Source organism: Hemitrygon akajei, chromosome 21, assembly GCF_048418815.1.
Source record: "Hemitrygon akajei chromosome 21, sHemAka1.3, whole genome shotgun sequence".
Taxonomy (NCBI): Eukaryota; Metazoa; Chordata; class Chondrichthyes; order Myliobatiformes; family Dasyatidae; genus Hemitrygon; species Hemitrygon akajei.
In genome coordinates, this window is record NC_133144.1 from 20389751 (window position 1) to 20407260 (window position 17510).

The 17510-nt window shown below is 42.8% G+C and overlaps 1 protein-coding gene across 4 annotated transcripts in view; it reads right to left on the reverse strand.

The window, feature by feature from the left end:
• The window catches only part of sv2 (synaptic vesicle glycoprotein 2), a 100715-nt gene that overhangs the window by 29751 nt on the left and 53454 nt on the right, over positions 1–17510 (reverse strand). For all 4 annotated transcript variants that reach the window (XM_073024965.1, XM_073024962.1, XM_073024963.1 and 1 more), the window contains one exon: positions 8507–8670. In XM_073024965.1, coding sequence (XP_072881066.1) covers positions 8507–8670 — 164 coding nt within the window. The remainder of the gene's footprint in view (positions 1–8506; positions 8671–17510) is intronic.

Here is a 17510-nt window from a genome sequence, read left to right on the forward strand (position 1 = left end):
CAGGACTTTCATATTAAGAAAGACTGGATCGACTAGGCTTATACTCACTGGAATTTAGAAGATTGAGGGGGGATCTTATTAAAACGTATAAAATTCTAAAGGGATTGGACAGGCTAGATGCAGGAAGATTGTTTCCGATGTTGGGGAAGTCCAGAACGAGGGGTCACAGTTTAAGGATAAAGGGGAAGCCTTTTAGGACTGAGATGAGGAAAAACTTCTTCACACAGAGAGTGGTGAATCTGTGGAATTCTCTACCACAGGAAACAGTTGAGGCCGGTTCATTGGCTATATTTAAGAGGAAGTTAGATATGGCCCTTGTGGCTAAAGGGATCGGGGGTAAGGAGAGAAAGCAGGTACAGGGTTCTGAGTTGGATGATCAGCCATGATCATACTGAATGGCGGTGCAGGCTCAAAGGGCCGAATGGCCTACTCCTTCACCTATGTTTCTGTTTCCCTCAGAGTGTGAGTGTGGAATGAGATGCACACAGGAAGGGAGGGGGCTATGGTCTGGGTCAGGGGTATTAATGGTTTTGGTCCATGGCTTAAAAAAAGGTTGGGAACACTGCTGTTCCCTCCTACTTTTAAGATGAATCAGAATCAGGGTGTTTCTTGAAACCAAAACCCTTGAATGATGAAAGATCATCAATCAGGCATTTTTCTCTCTACAGATGCTGCCTAACCACTGACCCCTGGGTATCTCCAGTATTTTGAATTTGTTGCTTGGATTTCCAGCATTTGCAGATTTTTCTCTTGTTTCTGATTGGTCTCCAGCAGTTTCTGTTTTTATTTCAGGTTTCCAACACCTGCAGTTTTTCACTTCCAAATCTCCTTCAACTTTAATGCTAATTTCTCACGAAGAGTTTATTGTGATATGCACAACTACAAGCATGCACAGGTGCAATGAAAAACATACTTGCAGCAGCATCTCAGGCACATAGCACTGTACAGTTTATTGTAATGACTTTAATGTAATAACAGTTTTGAATACAGCAGCACCTCTCTGCTCACTGCAGTGTCACTTTATTCCAATGGTACAAGGCGTGTTTTCACAGGTTCCCATTGAACGTTGGTGTTAATGGGAACAATTGGGTTCAAATGGTTGACTTTGAAGGAACAAAAGGAGGATTTGGCAATTTACTATTGGGTTGTTCGATAGTCATGAGTCAGGAATGACTCATCTATCCCTGTGCAAAAAGTGACAATTTCATGGCAAAGGCAGACTACCGGATAATGTTTATTCTCATCAGTCGAATTTAACTTGGAAATCAAAAAAAAAATCAGTTGCTATGCAAACTTGATTTTGCTGACCAAGTATAATGTAATAATAGAATCTCTTAACTTTCAGAGCAGCTTCCTGATAAAATCCACAGTGAATGCAATTTGTTATTTCAGAGGTTCATCACTCTCTGGGTGAAGATATTTTTTCACATCTCCATGCTGTTATTTTCAGATTGTGGACCTTGGCTGCAGGTGTCCAGGCCTGGCAAACCCCTACTCTGTCTCTCCAATGTCAACCCCCTGTAACAGATATTAGGCTTTTCAATAAAATTATTGTTCATTGTTCTAACTCAAGAGCTGTCTGTTAAATCTTTTCCTATATAACAAACCAACTATCCCAGTAATCAATCTGAACCTTTGCAACCTGCCTTTATGAATACATCCTTCCTTAGAGAGGGAGATCCGACCTGTACACATTGATGAGCACAAAAATTCTACAGAAGGTGAAACCCAGAGCAACACAAAATGCTTCAGGAACAAAGCAGGTCATGCAGCATCTACGGCAAGGAATAAACCGTCAACGTTTATGACTGGGACCTGGTGAAGGGTCTTGGCCTGAAACATCAACTGTTTGTTTCTCTCCACAGATGCTGGCTGACCTGCTTTAGGTCCTCAGGTGTCCATGTCTGTGTGTATGTCTCTGTACTTAATGATCCTGACAGTGTGGCTCCATGCAATTGAAGCAAGATATCTCATGTCCTCAAACCTTTCTGCCACAAAGGCCAACATAGAGAAGGTGCATCCAGTTATTGCCTAACCTGCATTTTTAGTGCCTTTTGTAACTGCAGATTAGGGACCGCAAGGCAGTTTAGCAGTTAGCGTAACACTGTTACAGCACTAGCGACCTGGGTTAAACTCTGCCACTGTCACTAAAGAGTTTATACATTCTCCTTGTGACCGTTTGGGTTCTCTCCAGTTTCCTCCCACATTCCAAAGACACATGGGTTAGTAGGTTAATTGGTCATGTGGGTGTAACTGGATGGCGTAAGCTTGTTGGCACAGAAGGGCTTGTCCCTGCACTGTATCTCTAAACCAGCCCTTCTCAACCTTTTTGCCCCGGAGGTACCCCTTGAAATACCTTTCAGGTTTCAGGGAACCCCTACATAAAAATTATCATATTTACAGCTCACGGTACATGAGCATAATCAGTAAGTTGTAGATATAATAGTCCAAAAGTAATTGTCAATGCTCTTTTGAGTAGAGAATTAATTTTTAGTCAAACTTTCTTGGAAAAAAAAGCACAGATAGTTAAGCCTAGCTTGCTTTTCCTGAAATTAATTTTTTTTTTCATTAAAAAACTCATAAGGCAACTAATAAATTTTTCAATTCTGGGTCGAACTTGAGATAAGCACACATGAATTTCATCTTCAACAGAAATGAGACTATTTCTATCCTTGCTCTTGAGGCTTGTTAAACAAGAAAAAGCTTGCTCACACATGTAAGAAGCAAAATGTTCATTGCCTTCCTATGAATTACTGGATACGCTTCAGAAATTCAGAACTTGTCCAGGGGCAGGTCAATAAATCTCATCTTGAGTGCATCATCAGGGTGCAGCTCACAAAGTTCTGGAAGACTTAAAATTTAAATTCATGTAGCTACTAACAATCACATGTCAGTAAAGGGATCAAGAAACCACTGAAATGTCAATGAACATCAATAACAATATCAATGAGGTAGGAGGTTTGGAGGGGAATTTCTGCACTCAGAAGGTGGTTGGACAATTAGGGATGGACCATAAATGCCAGGTAGTAATCTTCACATTCAATGAATTGAAGCACTGTTCAGGAGCTTTGAAGCATTCAGGAATTGAATCGAGTGACAATTGGCAACAGCTGAGGGTCACTGGCCTGAGCCACCACAATAGCACTACTTCCTCAGAATGCAGATGAAACTTGGCCTGCTCGACTCTCAGCAATCTTTATCACCACAGAAAGCACCCCGTCACAGCTTGGTACGGCAATTGCCCTGCCTAAGATTTGTGAACGCAGCCCAGTCCGACAAAAATCAGCATCCACCCCCAATCAATGGACTCTGCCTGCACTTCCCACTGCCTCAGGAAAGCAGCCAGCACAATCAAAGACCTCTTCCACCTCAGACATTCTCTCTTCTCCAGCCTCTAATCAGGCAGGAGACACAAAAGCCTGAGAAGATGTATCCAGGTACATCTATCCTGCCGTAATAAGGCTCTTGATCAGACATCTTGTATGTTAAGATGAGCTCGTGAGCCTTTGCACTTTACTTGTCCACCTGCACTGCACTTTCTCTAACCGTAACGCATATTCTACATTCTGGCATGGTTTTCCCCTTTTTATACTGCCTTGATGTATGAAATGATCTGTCTGGATGGGATTTGAAGCTTTTCCCTGGTATCTCAGCACGTGACAATAATAAACCATTTACCAATTCATCCTACTGCCCCCACATTCTACTATTTGTCCAGACTCCAGGGACAATTTAAACATCAGTTAACCCACCAACACGAGCATCTTTTAGAGGTGGAAGAAGACTGGAGCTCCCGGAGGAAACCCACGCAGTCACAGTGAGAACGTGCAAACTCCACGTGGACAGCACCAGGGGTTCGGAGTGAACCAGAGTACTTAAGCTGTGAGGCAGTGGCTCTACCAACCGCATGCGGCCATGGGGAGAACGTACAGCCTCTTCACAGGGATTGAACCCCTATTGCCAGCGCGGTGCTACTGCGTTTGTAGCTTGCCTGAATTTCATCTAACACGTGCTTTAAATGCAGAGCAGAACAGTGCTGGTGAATACCCAGCTGTCAATCGAAGGATCTTTCGAACCGGTCCTACATCCCAATTACTGTTTTTGGGGGTGCCTGGCTGTGTGGAAATTAAAGCATTTTGATTCACCAAAGCAAGACCAACCCAGCTCTTTTACTTTAGTTTGTAATGTGAAGCATCCAATAAAAGGAACCCTGCAGCATTAGATTTACTTGTGACGGAATACACTGGAGGGAACTGTTTGCATGGTGGGGAGGGGGGCAGGAGCCAGAAGAGCCAAGCTAAATAAATTGGGTAAAAGAATGGAGAGCGAGGTGAGGTGATTCTCTGCAGTCACCTGTTGACACCTGGAATAGAGCGTCTGGAACGGGGCGGTGAAAGCGGATTCAACATTAACTTCCAAAAGGGAATGGATACAGATGAAAGGGTACGAAGAGCGGATGGAGCAGGACACAAGGCTGTGGAATGAACGAACCATGAAAGGCCAGCTGGGATGAATGCTGCTAGCCGGCACGGTGCTAACTAGCTAAGTGCTCTCTGCATGCCTTCCAATCCTGATGAAGGGTCTCATCTTGAAACACTGACTGCTTATTTCCCTCCGCAGACGCTACCTGAATAGCTGAGTTCCTCTGATATTTTACGTGTGTTGCTCACGATTTCCTGCAGCTGCAGGATCTCTTATGTCTCTGATCTTCCAAAGTGGTCGAGGCCGGTGATGCGGCTGGACTGCTTTTAGCACCATCTGCTGACTGGTTTACGCATCGGCCTGGAGCTTTGAAAATGAATCAGTGTGGCATTTGCATAGAGACGAGACAGGGAAGGCACTCACAGAGCTGCGCTAACTGCACAGAAAACACTGACAGCCACCATTGTCCCAAATCTCTTTGAAGTGCTCAGGTGGCCTCGCGGTGTTGAGGATGACTTCCACCGCGGTTCTGAGATGGAGATGCCCATATAAGAATTCTTCTAACACGGGGAGGGCGTCACATACCAGCTATGACGTGAGCTTGGCTCAATGTCAGGGACGTGACTGGGACCCAGGCTCTGAGTACCGAATTACCATCTGCACGCCCACTCAACACGCCTGCTTCCTCAGCACTCTGCCCCAACTGATCCCCAAGTCCCTCCTTCCGTTCCCCTTCTCTCCCCCACCCCTTATTCCCTCTTACCTCCTCCTCCACCATCAATTATCCAGTTGCTGGCCACTCACTCTCTCCCACAGAAAAACTACACCTCCAGCACCTCCATTCAGAACCATCCCCAATGCTGGTCATCATTCTACCCAATCCAAACAGATACCCTTCAACTTGATGGCTGTCGATTTCTCCTCCCAGTAACAAATTTCTCCCCTCCCCCTCCTCTATTCCCCACTCTGAGCTTTCATTTCTTCTCACTTGCTTATTACTTCTCCCTGGGTTTCCCCCCCACCCCCCACCCCTTCACTTTCTCCTATTTTCTCCTCTACTCTCCAATCCTCAGATTCTTTCTTCTAAAGCCTTTAATCTTTTCCACCCACTTGGCTTAAACCATAAGACATAGGAACAGAATTAGGCCATTCAGCCCATCGAGTCTGCTCCACCATTCCATCATGGCTTATCCTGGATCCCAACCAACCCCATATACCTGCCTTCTCGCCATATCCTTTGATGCCCTGACCGATCAGGAAACTTATCAACTTCTGCTTTAACTACATCCACGAACTTGGCCTCCACCGTAGTCTGTGACAGAGCATTCCACAGATTCACTACTCTCTGGCTAAAAAAAAATCCTCCTTAATTCTTTTCAAAAAGGTCACCCCTCAGTTTTGAGGCTGGGCCCTCTAGCTCTGGATGCCCCAGCCACAGGAAACATCCTCTTCAACATCCACCCTGTCCTAGTCCTGTCAACATTCAGTAGGTTTCAATGAGAATCCACCACATTCTTCTAAATTCCAGTGAGTACAGGCCTAAAGCTGCCAAACGCTCCTCATGTGTTAATCCCGTCATTTCTGGAATCAGCCTCATGAACCTCACCCATCACCTTCCAGCTAGCCTCTTTCCCCTTCCCCCACCTTTTTATTCTGACAACTTCCCCCTTCCTTCTCAGTCCCGAAGAAGGGTCTCAGCCCGAAACATCGACTGTTTACACTCTTCCATGACCTGCTGAGTTCCTCCAGCACTTTGAGAGTGTAGATTTCTCATAGCTATTCTGCCCAAATCCTACAGTCTACCCCAGACACCATCTCCTTCCACAGCAAAAGTCCTTTTCTTCAGTCTCTTGTATAATTTGTGTTGTCTCAAGTTGAGTTAAGAGAAGCTTGGATAAGCACTTGGATGGGAAGGGTATGGAGGGCTAGACCAAGTGTGGGTCGATGGAACTAAGCACAGTAAGAGCTCAGCATGGAATCAGTTTCTGTGCTGTTAAGTGCTCTATGACTTTATGACAATCTATGCGCCTGAAGTTTTTCATTGTATCTGTACCTTACTGTACTTGTGCATATGACAATAAACTTGACTTGACACCTTCAAGAAACATTCAGGAGAGTCTCCAGCTACTTGGCTGGATTGTCCAGCGTTGGCAAGCCCAGCCTCCCGCCGTTCTGGAGGAGGTTTAGTGAGTCCTGCCACACAATGTCCTGGCCAATGGAGATGGATTCACCCCCAAGGATTGAGCGATCACACTCAGTGTATACAGTGACCCCGAACTACCTCCCGGACTCCTCCTAAACTAGCTGAAGATTGTGTCCAGTGTGGGCAGGAAGGATAGAAGTTTTATAGGAAATACACCCTATCCTCGTTATATGTGTCTTCAGACAATGCAGATTCACAGTTATATGAGGCTGTTGGGATGAGAAGCACCGCTTTCCCGCCAATACAAGTCCCGTGCACACGCCTCACAGTCTCACTCCCGCCAGTCTCGCATTGGTTTTGGCAGCATGTGGATGGGCGATCTTACGCTCTTAAACTTTTGTTGTTATTACCTACGGTGCAGTGATTTTGTGCTTGAAATGTTTAACTATGCCTCCTAAGCACCTTATATCAACTCCTGGGCCATCAGCCAAGCGGCAGAGAACCGCTTTAACACTTGAAAAAAAGTTGGAAATTATAAAAAGGGCCACATCAGGTGAAGGTAACACCGCTCTGGGACGTTACCTCAGCCTGGGTGAGTCCACGATCAGGAACATAAAGAAAAATGCTGAGAAAATAAAAAGTGCAGTGATTGATTCATCACAAATGTCTTCAAAGATTGTTACCAAAGTGCATAACCCGATTATGACAAAAATGGAGAAAATGTTGAGTTTGTACATTGAGCAGGAAACAAAGAAAAAAAAAATACTCAGTTCTGATCATCTTCGTGTGAAAGCTTTGGAAATATATTGTTGCTTTTTTGTTCAGAGGCTAGTGAGGAAGTGTCAAGTGATATCGTTAGCTTTAATGCAAGTAGGGGATGGTTTTCTAAGTTTGTTAATCATCATTCACAACTTAGCTGGGTGTGGTGAGCAAGCTAGTGCTGACCACGAAGCTGCTGAACGCTACCCTGTGTAGCTGCGGGCTATGATAGCTGAGTTAGGCACCACACCAAAGCAGGTGTTTAATGTAGATAAGACCAGGCTTTTTTGGAAGCGTATGCCCAAGTGCACTTACATAAGTAAGGATGAAAAGACTGTGTTAACTTTCTATGATTTATTACGTTGAATATTACCTTAAATTGATGAAATATAATACGAATGTTGCCTTGTGGTACTGCTTTTGTGTCGTATTGGTATGAAAATGTGAATAAATTACAGATAAAACGTATTTAGGAAGCTCTCCAGAACGCATCCCTGTTTTCTCCATTTAAATAATTATTCACATTATGCGTTTTCCATACTATGAGTCGACTGCGAGGAACGTATCCCCCGCATATAACGAGGATAGGGTGTATAGACCTATCCTCTGCATAAATGAGGCAGAGAAGTTTTAATGGTGGTGCTGTAAATTAGATAGGGACAATCAGCTCCTTACTTGGATGGGAATGGTTATTCCTTCCTTGTTACTTGGTTAGTTCATTAATACCATCGTGAGATTTCCTTCACCACCAGGCTTAAGCCATTCAAAGAAAGAAATAAATGCAGACCTGTTAGTGTTGCTCACATCCAGAAAGATAATAAACTGACCTACCAAACAGAACAGTCAGCCTTTTTCCAAAGACTTACCCAGACCAATGGAAACTATAGGATGTGAAGGGCTGTTCTATTTTACACGCAAGAGGGCAAAATAAGTTGGGCAACAGACTTCAGAAACCCTCCACAGTATCACTGATGGTCAGCATCTGTAACTCAAATAATGCACCTTGCAGCTTAGAAACTGAATTCTCTCCCTAAAAGTTTTAATGCTAAATAACGTTGACGAAATCTTTGGCAACAGGGTACTAGATAGGACATCTGTGGAGCTGTGCTAATGTGCATGTTGGTTCTAAAATTTTAAAAAAAATCTGACAACAAGGAGAGTTTAAGCAGGTTGTATTCTTACCTCCATCAGATACTTGGGGCTCTCCGGCATTCCCAGAGCATAGAGCAGTGCAGAGGTGAGACTGGGGAGCGAGCACAGCATCACAAAGATCCTCCAACTCTGAATATGCAGAGAGCCAAGTTGGAACGAAAGGGAGGTCCTGGGAATGACCAGCCAGGCGAGGCCTTAAAGGACGGATAAAGAAACTGCATTAGATCAGTCTATCTGCAAGGAAAACAGTTGAAGTATACACAGGGCACTAAAAACATTTCTGACAAAGACCGAATACTGTACAAGTGGGTCAACTTTGCCTCTGTCTGTGAGACATGGATTCCCACAAAGATCAGTACTGAGACCCAACTCTTCATAAAGTACATCAATGACTTGAATGAGTGGATGGCACGTGATATATCTGAGTCTCTGATCGTCCTAAGCTGGGGCCCATGACACCCACTGGTCACAGCCCTTGAAGCTGTAACTGACCCATTCATTTCATCTCTGTTTCTGCCTACTAATCAACTGCTGGAATTCCAGCTTTCTTCCTGCAAAATAGATCAAGTGAGCAAAGGACTTCACAGTGTTTATGACAAGCAACTAAACTGAATTTGCTTTTTGTTGGGGTTTGTGGCATGTTAAAGGCACCAGGTACCTCATCTTGCCATTAAAAAAAAAAGCTCTGCTTTTCTGATAAGTTCACCAAAGTCAAGGACTTCATGCTTGTGTCTGCCATGGTCATGCCTGTTCAGCTTATCCATGTGGCCCTGAAGCCTCTTCACATCTTCCTCCTCACACATAATCTAGGAGGTTAAGGAGGTGCAGCGTGTCACCAAACATTATTGGATATACTGTTGAAAATGTCATGTCTGGTTGCATTATGGTCTACAGCAATTCAAATGTGTGGGAATGCAAGAAGCTGCAGAGAGTGGTAGACACAGGACAATACATCAGGGCAAATCGCTTCCCACCATCAGTATAATCTTCTCACAGCTAACATCGGGCAGGAGGAACAGAAGTCTAAAGTCCCACACCACCAACCTCAAGAACAGCTACTTCCCTTCAACTACTTTGCTCTTAACCCAACAGGCACAACCCTAATCACTACCTCAGTAAAAGTAGTTCTACACCCACCTTGATCACTTAGCACTAAAATACTTTTTTCTGTTCTAATTGTGCTCTTTCTTGAATAAATTATTTGTGAATGCAACTAATGCAATACTTTGTGCCTGTGGTTCTGCTGTGTTCCTTCGTGTTCTGTGGTTTGCGTTCCTTGCACCTGTGCATACGTCTTCTTGTACATATGACAATAACTCAACTTTGACATCGGTTTTAAATCATCATGGTTGGAAATTTGGAAATCGCTCCACACGGTCAAATTGCCAATTTATCTTGTCAGTAACTGGGATTCAAGCATCAACCCTTACTTTACTCTAATAATCACAGTCTAATACCTCAGGAAGACCTGTTACCTAATTCTTTGCTTTCTATGTTAACCACTTCTCATCTACAGCGTGTTAGTATGTTATTCCTTACTCCTGGTTGTCTGACTTTGTTCAGGAACCTCCTGTCTGGGACTTTATCAAAATCCTGAAAATCCAAATACATCACATGCTCTGATTTCTCCTCATCTATTCACCTTGCTACATCTTCAAAGAATTCTAATATACAAGTCAAATGTGATGTTTCTGTCATTAATTCCGTATTTGCTGAAAATTATTTTTTTCCTCAAGCGTCCAAGACTAACAGGTTGATAGTTCATAAACACAAGAAATTCTGAGGATGCCGGAAATCCAAACCAACACGCACAAAATACTGGAGGAACTCAGTAGGTCAGGCAGCATCTATGGAAATGAATAAACAGTCGCGGTTTGGGACTGAAATCCTTCTTCAGGTTAGTAGCTCCCAGTTTTATCCTGGGAACTTTTGCAAAACCTGCAGAATTCTGAAAGATCCTAACCAGAGCATCCACTATATTTATGTCCATTTTTTTACAAAACACTGAGATGAGCAACATTGGGTTATTGAGATTTATTAACATTCAGTCTATTTAACAAAGCTTTTTTTCCCTAAAACATATTAATTTTCTTCAGTTTTGCATTCCAGCTATATCTCTGGTTCTGCAAAACTTCTGTCAAGATGTTTGTATCTCATTACAAGAGGACAAACACAAACTATAGTGATGTTCACTGCCATTTCCTTGCTTTTCACTTATAATTCTCCTGTCTTCTCCCAAATTTGCCCTTGCTCATCTTCTGCTGAAACAAACCTACAAGGGTTCATAGCCAATGAAGGATGGAGGGAACGACCCACCAGATCCAATCCTAGGAAGTCGACTTTACTCTGAGAGATTATGCAGACTAGACCTGCACTCTGGAGTTTAGAAGAGTGAGATGATCTCATTGAAAGACAAATTCTTCAGGATGAATAGAGTAAAAAGAGCCAATGCATCCCTGGGGTGGGTTGAACAGAATCAGAGGCATACCATTGAACTGAATGATCAGGCATTTTGGCCAGGATGAGAAAAATATCTTCACTCAGAGGATGATGAGGTTGGGAATTCTCTTCCCTAGAGGGCAGTGGAGGCTCAATTGTTGAGTATATTCAAAACAGAAATAGATTGATTTTACAATATTGGTGTACCATGGAATATAGTGATGGCTCTCAGGAAGTAATTCTGAAGCAACAGAATGAACGGGGCTAAGTAGCTTTCTCAGTTGTCCTGCACACTTGTTCATCCCAATCTATTCACCCATCTAACTAGTTGCCCACATTAAAACCATATCCTTCTATGCCTTGCTTTTACACATACAAAATGCTGGAGGAGCACAGCAGGTCAGGCAGCATCTATGGAAAGGAATAAACAGTCAATCTTTTGGGCTGAGATGCTGTTTGTTTATTCCTTTCCATAGATGCTGTCTGAGCTGTTGAATTCCTCTAGCATGTTATATGTATTACTCTGGATTTCCAACATCTGCAGAATCTCTTGTGTTTATGCCTTGCTTTCAAGTATCTGTCTGAATACCTCTTATAGACAGTAATTGTAGTTGATTATACCACCTCCTCCAGCAGTGAGCCAAATATCAATCACTGTGTTTTAAAAAAAACTTTAAAATAGCTTACCCCTCAGATCCCCCTATAAAATTCCATCCTTTCACCTTAAAACTATGCCTGGTTGTTCTTGATATCCTCATTCTGGGAAAGAGCTTGACCATCTACGCCAATAATTTTATATACTTCAGTCATGTCACCCCTCAGATTCTTTCATTTTAGGGAAAACAAGTCCAGTCTATCCAAGCTCTCCCCATAAATAACCTCAACCAAACCAGGGAACATCCTGCTAACTATCCTCTGCACTCTCTCCTGCTTCTTATGAGACCACTGAGATGTCTTACATTCCCAAAACAGTAGATAGCCCCTTCCATGCTCAATTGTTGGGTTTCCTATGCAGGGAAATGAAAATAACTTTGCATCTTAATGATCACACCTCAGCAGATTAATAGAAACAGCACATAGCAGAAGCAGAAGCTGATCAAGCGGGATCTGTGGAAATGAAAACTGAGTTAATGGTTCATGTCCAAGAACCTCCTTCAGAATGAAGGGTCTTCAAACTGAACTGTTTTGGATTAGGGTGCAGAGTTGTTACTATTTTTATACCTCTAAACACTCAGTGGCATTCTATTAGGTACACCCGCTCATTAATGCAAATATCTAATAAGCCAATCACATCGTAGCAACTCAATGCAGCTATGACCAAGAGCTTCAGTTGTTGTTCAGACCAAACATCAGATGGGAAAGGAATAATATGATTAGGAATAGTCAGCATGGCTTTGTCAAAGGCAGGACGTGCTTTACGAGCCTGACTGAATTTTTTGAGGATGTGACTAAACACATTGATGAAGGTAGAGTAGTAGATGTAGTGTATATGGATTTAAGAAAGGCTTTTGACAAGGTACCCCATGCAAGGCTTATTGAGAAAGTAAGGAGGTTTATGGGATCCAAGGGGATATTGCTTTGTGGCTCCAGAAATGGCTTGCCCACAGAAGGCAAAGAATGGTTGTAGACAGGTCATTTTCTGCATGGAGGTTGGTGACCAGTGGTGTGCCTCAGGGATCTGTTCTAGGACCCCTTCTCTTTGTGATTTTTATAAATGACCTGGATGAAGAAGTGGAGGGATGGGTTAGTAAATTTGCTGATGACACAAAGGTTGGGGGTGTTGTGGATAGTGTGGAGGGCTGTCAGAGTTTACAGCAGGACATCAATAGGGTGCAAAACTGGGCTGAGAAGTGGCAGATGGAGTTCAACCCAGATAAGTGTGAAGTGGTTCATTTTGGTAGGTCAAATATGATGGCGGAATATAGTATTAATGGTAAGACTCTTGGCAGTGTGGAGGATCAGAGGGATCTTGGGGTCCGAGTCCATAGGACACTCAAAGCGGTTGACTCTGTGGTTAAGAAGGCATATGGTGCATTAGCCTTTATCAACCATGGGATTGAGTTTAAGAGCCAAGCGGTAATGTTACAGCTATATAGGATGCTGGTCAGACCCCACTTGGAGTACTGTGCTCAGTTCTGGTCGCCTCACTACAGGAAGGATGTGGAAACCATAGAAAGGATGCAGAGGAGATTTATAAGGATGTTGCCTGGATTGGGGAGCATGCCTTATGAGAATAGGTTGAGTGAACTCGGCCTTTTCTCCTTGGAGCGACGGAGGATGAGAGGTGACCTGATAGAAGTGCATAAGTTGATGAGAGGCATTGATCATGTGGATAGTCAGAGGCTTTTTCCCAAGGCTGAAATGGCTAACACAAGAGGGCACAGTTTTAAGGTGCTTGGAAGTAGGAACAGAGGAAATGTCAGGAGTAAGTACTTTTTAAAAAAAATGCAGAGAATGGTGAGTGCGTGGAATGACCTGCTGGCAACGGTGATGGAGGCAGATATGATAGGATCTTTTAAGAGACTCCTGGATAGGCACATGGAGCTTGGAAAAATAGAGGGCTATGGGTAACCTAAGTAATTTCTAAAGTAAGAACATGTTTGGCACAGCATTGAGGGCTGAAGGGCCTGTATTGTGCCGTAGGCTTTCTATGTTTCTATGTTTTAAAGAGTAAGAAATGTGATCTAAGTGACATTGACTATGGAATGATTGTTGGTGCCAGACAGAGTGGTTTGAGTATCTCAGAAACCGCTGATCTCCTGTGATTTTCACGCACAATAGTCTCTAAAGCAGGGGTTTCCAACCTTTATTTTATGCCATAGACCCCGACCGTTAACCCAGAGGTCCGTGGATCCCAGGCTTGGAAACCCTGCTCTAGAGTTTATAAAGATGGTGCAAAAAGCCAAAAAATATATATATATCTAATGAGTGGGAATTATGTGGGCAAAAACACTTTGTTAATGAGAGAAGTCAGAGGAGAATGGCCAGACTGGTTCAAGCTGACAGGAAGGTGACTACAACTTAAATAATCACACATTACAACAGTGGTGTGCAGAAGAGCATCTCTGAATGCACAACACAATGAACCTTGAATTGAATGGGCTACAGCAGCAGAAGACCATGAGCATACAATCAGTGGCACTGTATTAGGTACAGGAAGTATCTATTAAAGTGGCCTGAGTGTATATGTAATTGTTCAGTGCATTTTCCAGTAATTGCAGTATAGCTGTTCCAGTATTTTTCTAAAAGCTTCTTAGTTTTCTGTAGCAGGGATCATGCCATTTGAATCCGGCTATTTTATATTTTAATTGTTATCTATGGAACTTTATTTATAAAAGTATGAAACAACAACCACTAACTAATTTTTTCCTTTGTCTTTCTTTGATTGTTCTTGTAACACTTAATAAAACAGCTGTAAGCAACAAGTTTTATACCTCATTCTTGACTTCAGATGAACCTCTGGACTGCAAAAACAGCAGGATCCAACAGATGTTAACTGCTTCTCTTCCTATAGATGCAGCCTGACCCGTTTCCATTCTAGACCTATTGGGTCCAATCTTGCTTTCCACGGGAAATTTGCAAAGAAATGGAATACCAAGGCCATCTTCTAATACACAATCCATGCCCGATCCACCATGCCATATTTACTGCCAAATGCATGAGCATCACTGCAGAATATTTTAGAATAAAATTAAATAAGCTTTCTAATAACCGCTTGTTGAGTCGACAGAAAGCAAAACCATTTTAATAATGAAGGATGCACATGAGCATAGCTGGATTTCAACTGAGAAGTGAAATTCCAGGCAGTGTTCTTGATTGGCTCCAGTCTCTATTCTGCACTCTTCAACAACTGGATGAGCTGCAACAGCCTCTTCGTTTTGATAGAGATTTGCCCCACAATGACAGATTTATAGAAACAATTATAAGAAAAGCAGGAGGATATTTTGATTTAACTGCTTTGGGAAAAAAAAACATTAACATCTTTATTACTACACCACTGAAAGGAAGAATTGATTTTTTTTCTGGTGGGGAACTGGATGGTTGTAAACTAAAGTATGCTGAACATTTATAAATCAATAGATTTTTTTTGTTCCCAGTTATTGTTAAAGAACTATATAGCAACAATCCTTTCTAAATGAATGACCTGTAATTAACTTAATAGCTTAGGTTTTAAATAACATTCAATAATTATAATGTATACTTGTTGAACGGTGTCCTTTCAAAACATTAATCACTAGAATGTTTTAATGCAAAGGAAAATAATATTCAAATCTAAATGAAGAAAAACTTTTGTCCACTGCATTGACTACACGTTGCTGATGAGAGATTTCATTATCTAACTACCGTAAAGTGGTTTGCAAATAAGTAACTTTTAAAGCAGTCGACATGGCTTCTTGTTATAATTTATGGTTCTCAGTTATTGATAAGGTTTGGCATGGCACATGAAACAAAATTTCACACGGATGGCACGCCAGCAGCTAGATTTCATTTGGAGTTTGAGGAGATTTGGTACATCACCAAAGATCCTAGCAAATGTTCACAGATGTACAGTGGAGAATATTTTGCCTGGTATGAGGGCTCCAATATACAGGATCAATAGAGAGTTGTAGATCCAGACAGTTCCATTACGGGCTCAGCCATCTCCGCCATCACAGACAGCTTCAAAAGGCAGCGCTTCAAGAAGACGGCATCCATTGTTACGGACCCTCACCATCCAAGATGTGACTTCTTTTCATCAGGAAGGAGGCAAGGGAACCTGAAGACCTTGCTATTTCCCTTTTTGCTTTCTTTTTTTTGTTACGTACAGGTGTGCGCCACTTAACATCCATTCGGACAACGTCCAATCGCATATACGTCCGTAGTCCCGATCGGAGAACGTGACGTAGCGGACGTAACCAATCTCGTGCGTCTCGAGTGTAGAAGCGTTATCTCTCTGTTTAATTTTCTTTCGAAAATATTACTGTAAAGTGCAACGTGGCTTCCAAACACAGCAAAACCACTCCTAGTGATAGCAGTAGCAAGTGGCAAAGTGTATAATATGGTGTTCACACATCATCCGATTTCACAGAACGTATCGTGGATGTTAATAGACAATAGACAATAAGTGCAGAAATAGACCATTTGGCCCTTCGAGCCTGCACCGCCATTTTGAGATCATGGCTGATCATCTACTATCAATACCCGGTTCCTGCCTTGTCCCCATATCCCTTGATTCCCCTATCCATAAGATACCTATCTAGCTCCTTCTTGAAAGCATCCAGACAGTTGGCCTCCACTGCCTTCCGAGGCAGTGCATTCCAGACCCCCACAACTCTCTGGGAGAAGAAGTTTTTCCTTAACTCTGTCCTAAATGACCTACCCCTTATTCTCAAACCATGCCCTCTGGTACTGGACTCTCCCAGCATCTGGAACATATTTCCTGCCTCTATCTTGTCCAATCCCTTAATAATCTTATATGTTTCAATCAGACCCCCTCTCAATCTCCTTAATTCTAGCATGTACAAGCCCAGTCTCTCTAACCTCTCTGCGTAAGACAGTCCGGACATCCCAGGAATTAACCTCGTGAATCTATGCTGCACTTCCTCTACAGCCAGGATGTCCTTCCTTAACCCTGGAGACCAAAACTGTACACAATACTCCAGGTGTGGTCTCACCAGGGCTCTGTACAAATGCAAGAGGATTTCCTTGCTCTTGTACTCAATTCCCTTTGTAATAAAGGCCAACATTCCATTAGCCTTCTTCACTGCCTGCTGCACTTGCTCATTCACCTTCAGTGACTGATGAACAAGGACTCCTAGATCTCTTTGTATTTCTCCCTTACCTAACTTTACACCGTTCAGATAATAATCTGCCTTCCTGTTCTTACTCCCAAAGTGGATAACCTCACACTTATTCACATTAAACATCATCTGCCAAGTATCTGCCCACTCACTTGGCCTATCCAAGTCACCCTGAATTCTCCTAACATCCTCATCACATGTCACACTGCCACCCAGCTTAGTATCATCAGCAAATTTGCTGATGTTATTCTCAATGCCTTCATCTAAATCATTGACGTAAATCGTAAACAGCTGTGGTCCCAATACCGAGCCCTGTGGCACCCCACTAGTCACGACCTGCCATTCCGAGAAACAGCCATTCACCGCTACCCTTTGCTTTCTATCTGCCAACCAGTTTTCTATCCATGTCAATGCCTTCCCCCTGATGCCCTGAGCTTTGATTTTACCCACCAATCTCCTATGTGGGACCTTATCAAATGCCTTCTGAAAATCGAGGTACACTACATCCACTGGATCTCCCTTGTCTAACTTCCTGGTTACATCCTCGAAAAACTCCAATAGATTAGTCAAGCAAGATTTGCCCATGGTAAATCCATGCTGGCTCGGCCCAATCCTATCACTGCTATCTGGATATGCCACTATTTCATCTTTAATAATGGACTCTAGCATCTTCCCCACCACCGATGTCAGGCTGACAGGTCGATAGTTCTCTGTTTTCTCCCTCCCTCCTTTCTTAAAAAGTGGGATAACATTAGCCATTCTCCAATCCTCAGGAACTGATCCTGAATCTAAGGAACATTGGAAAATGATTACCC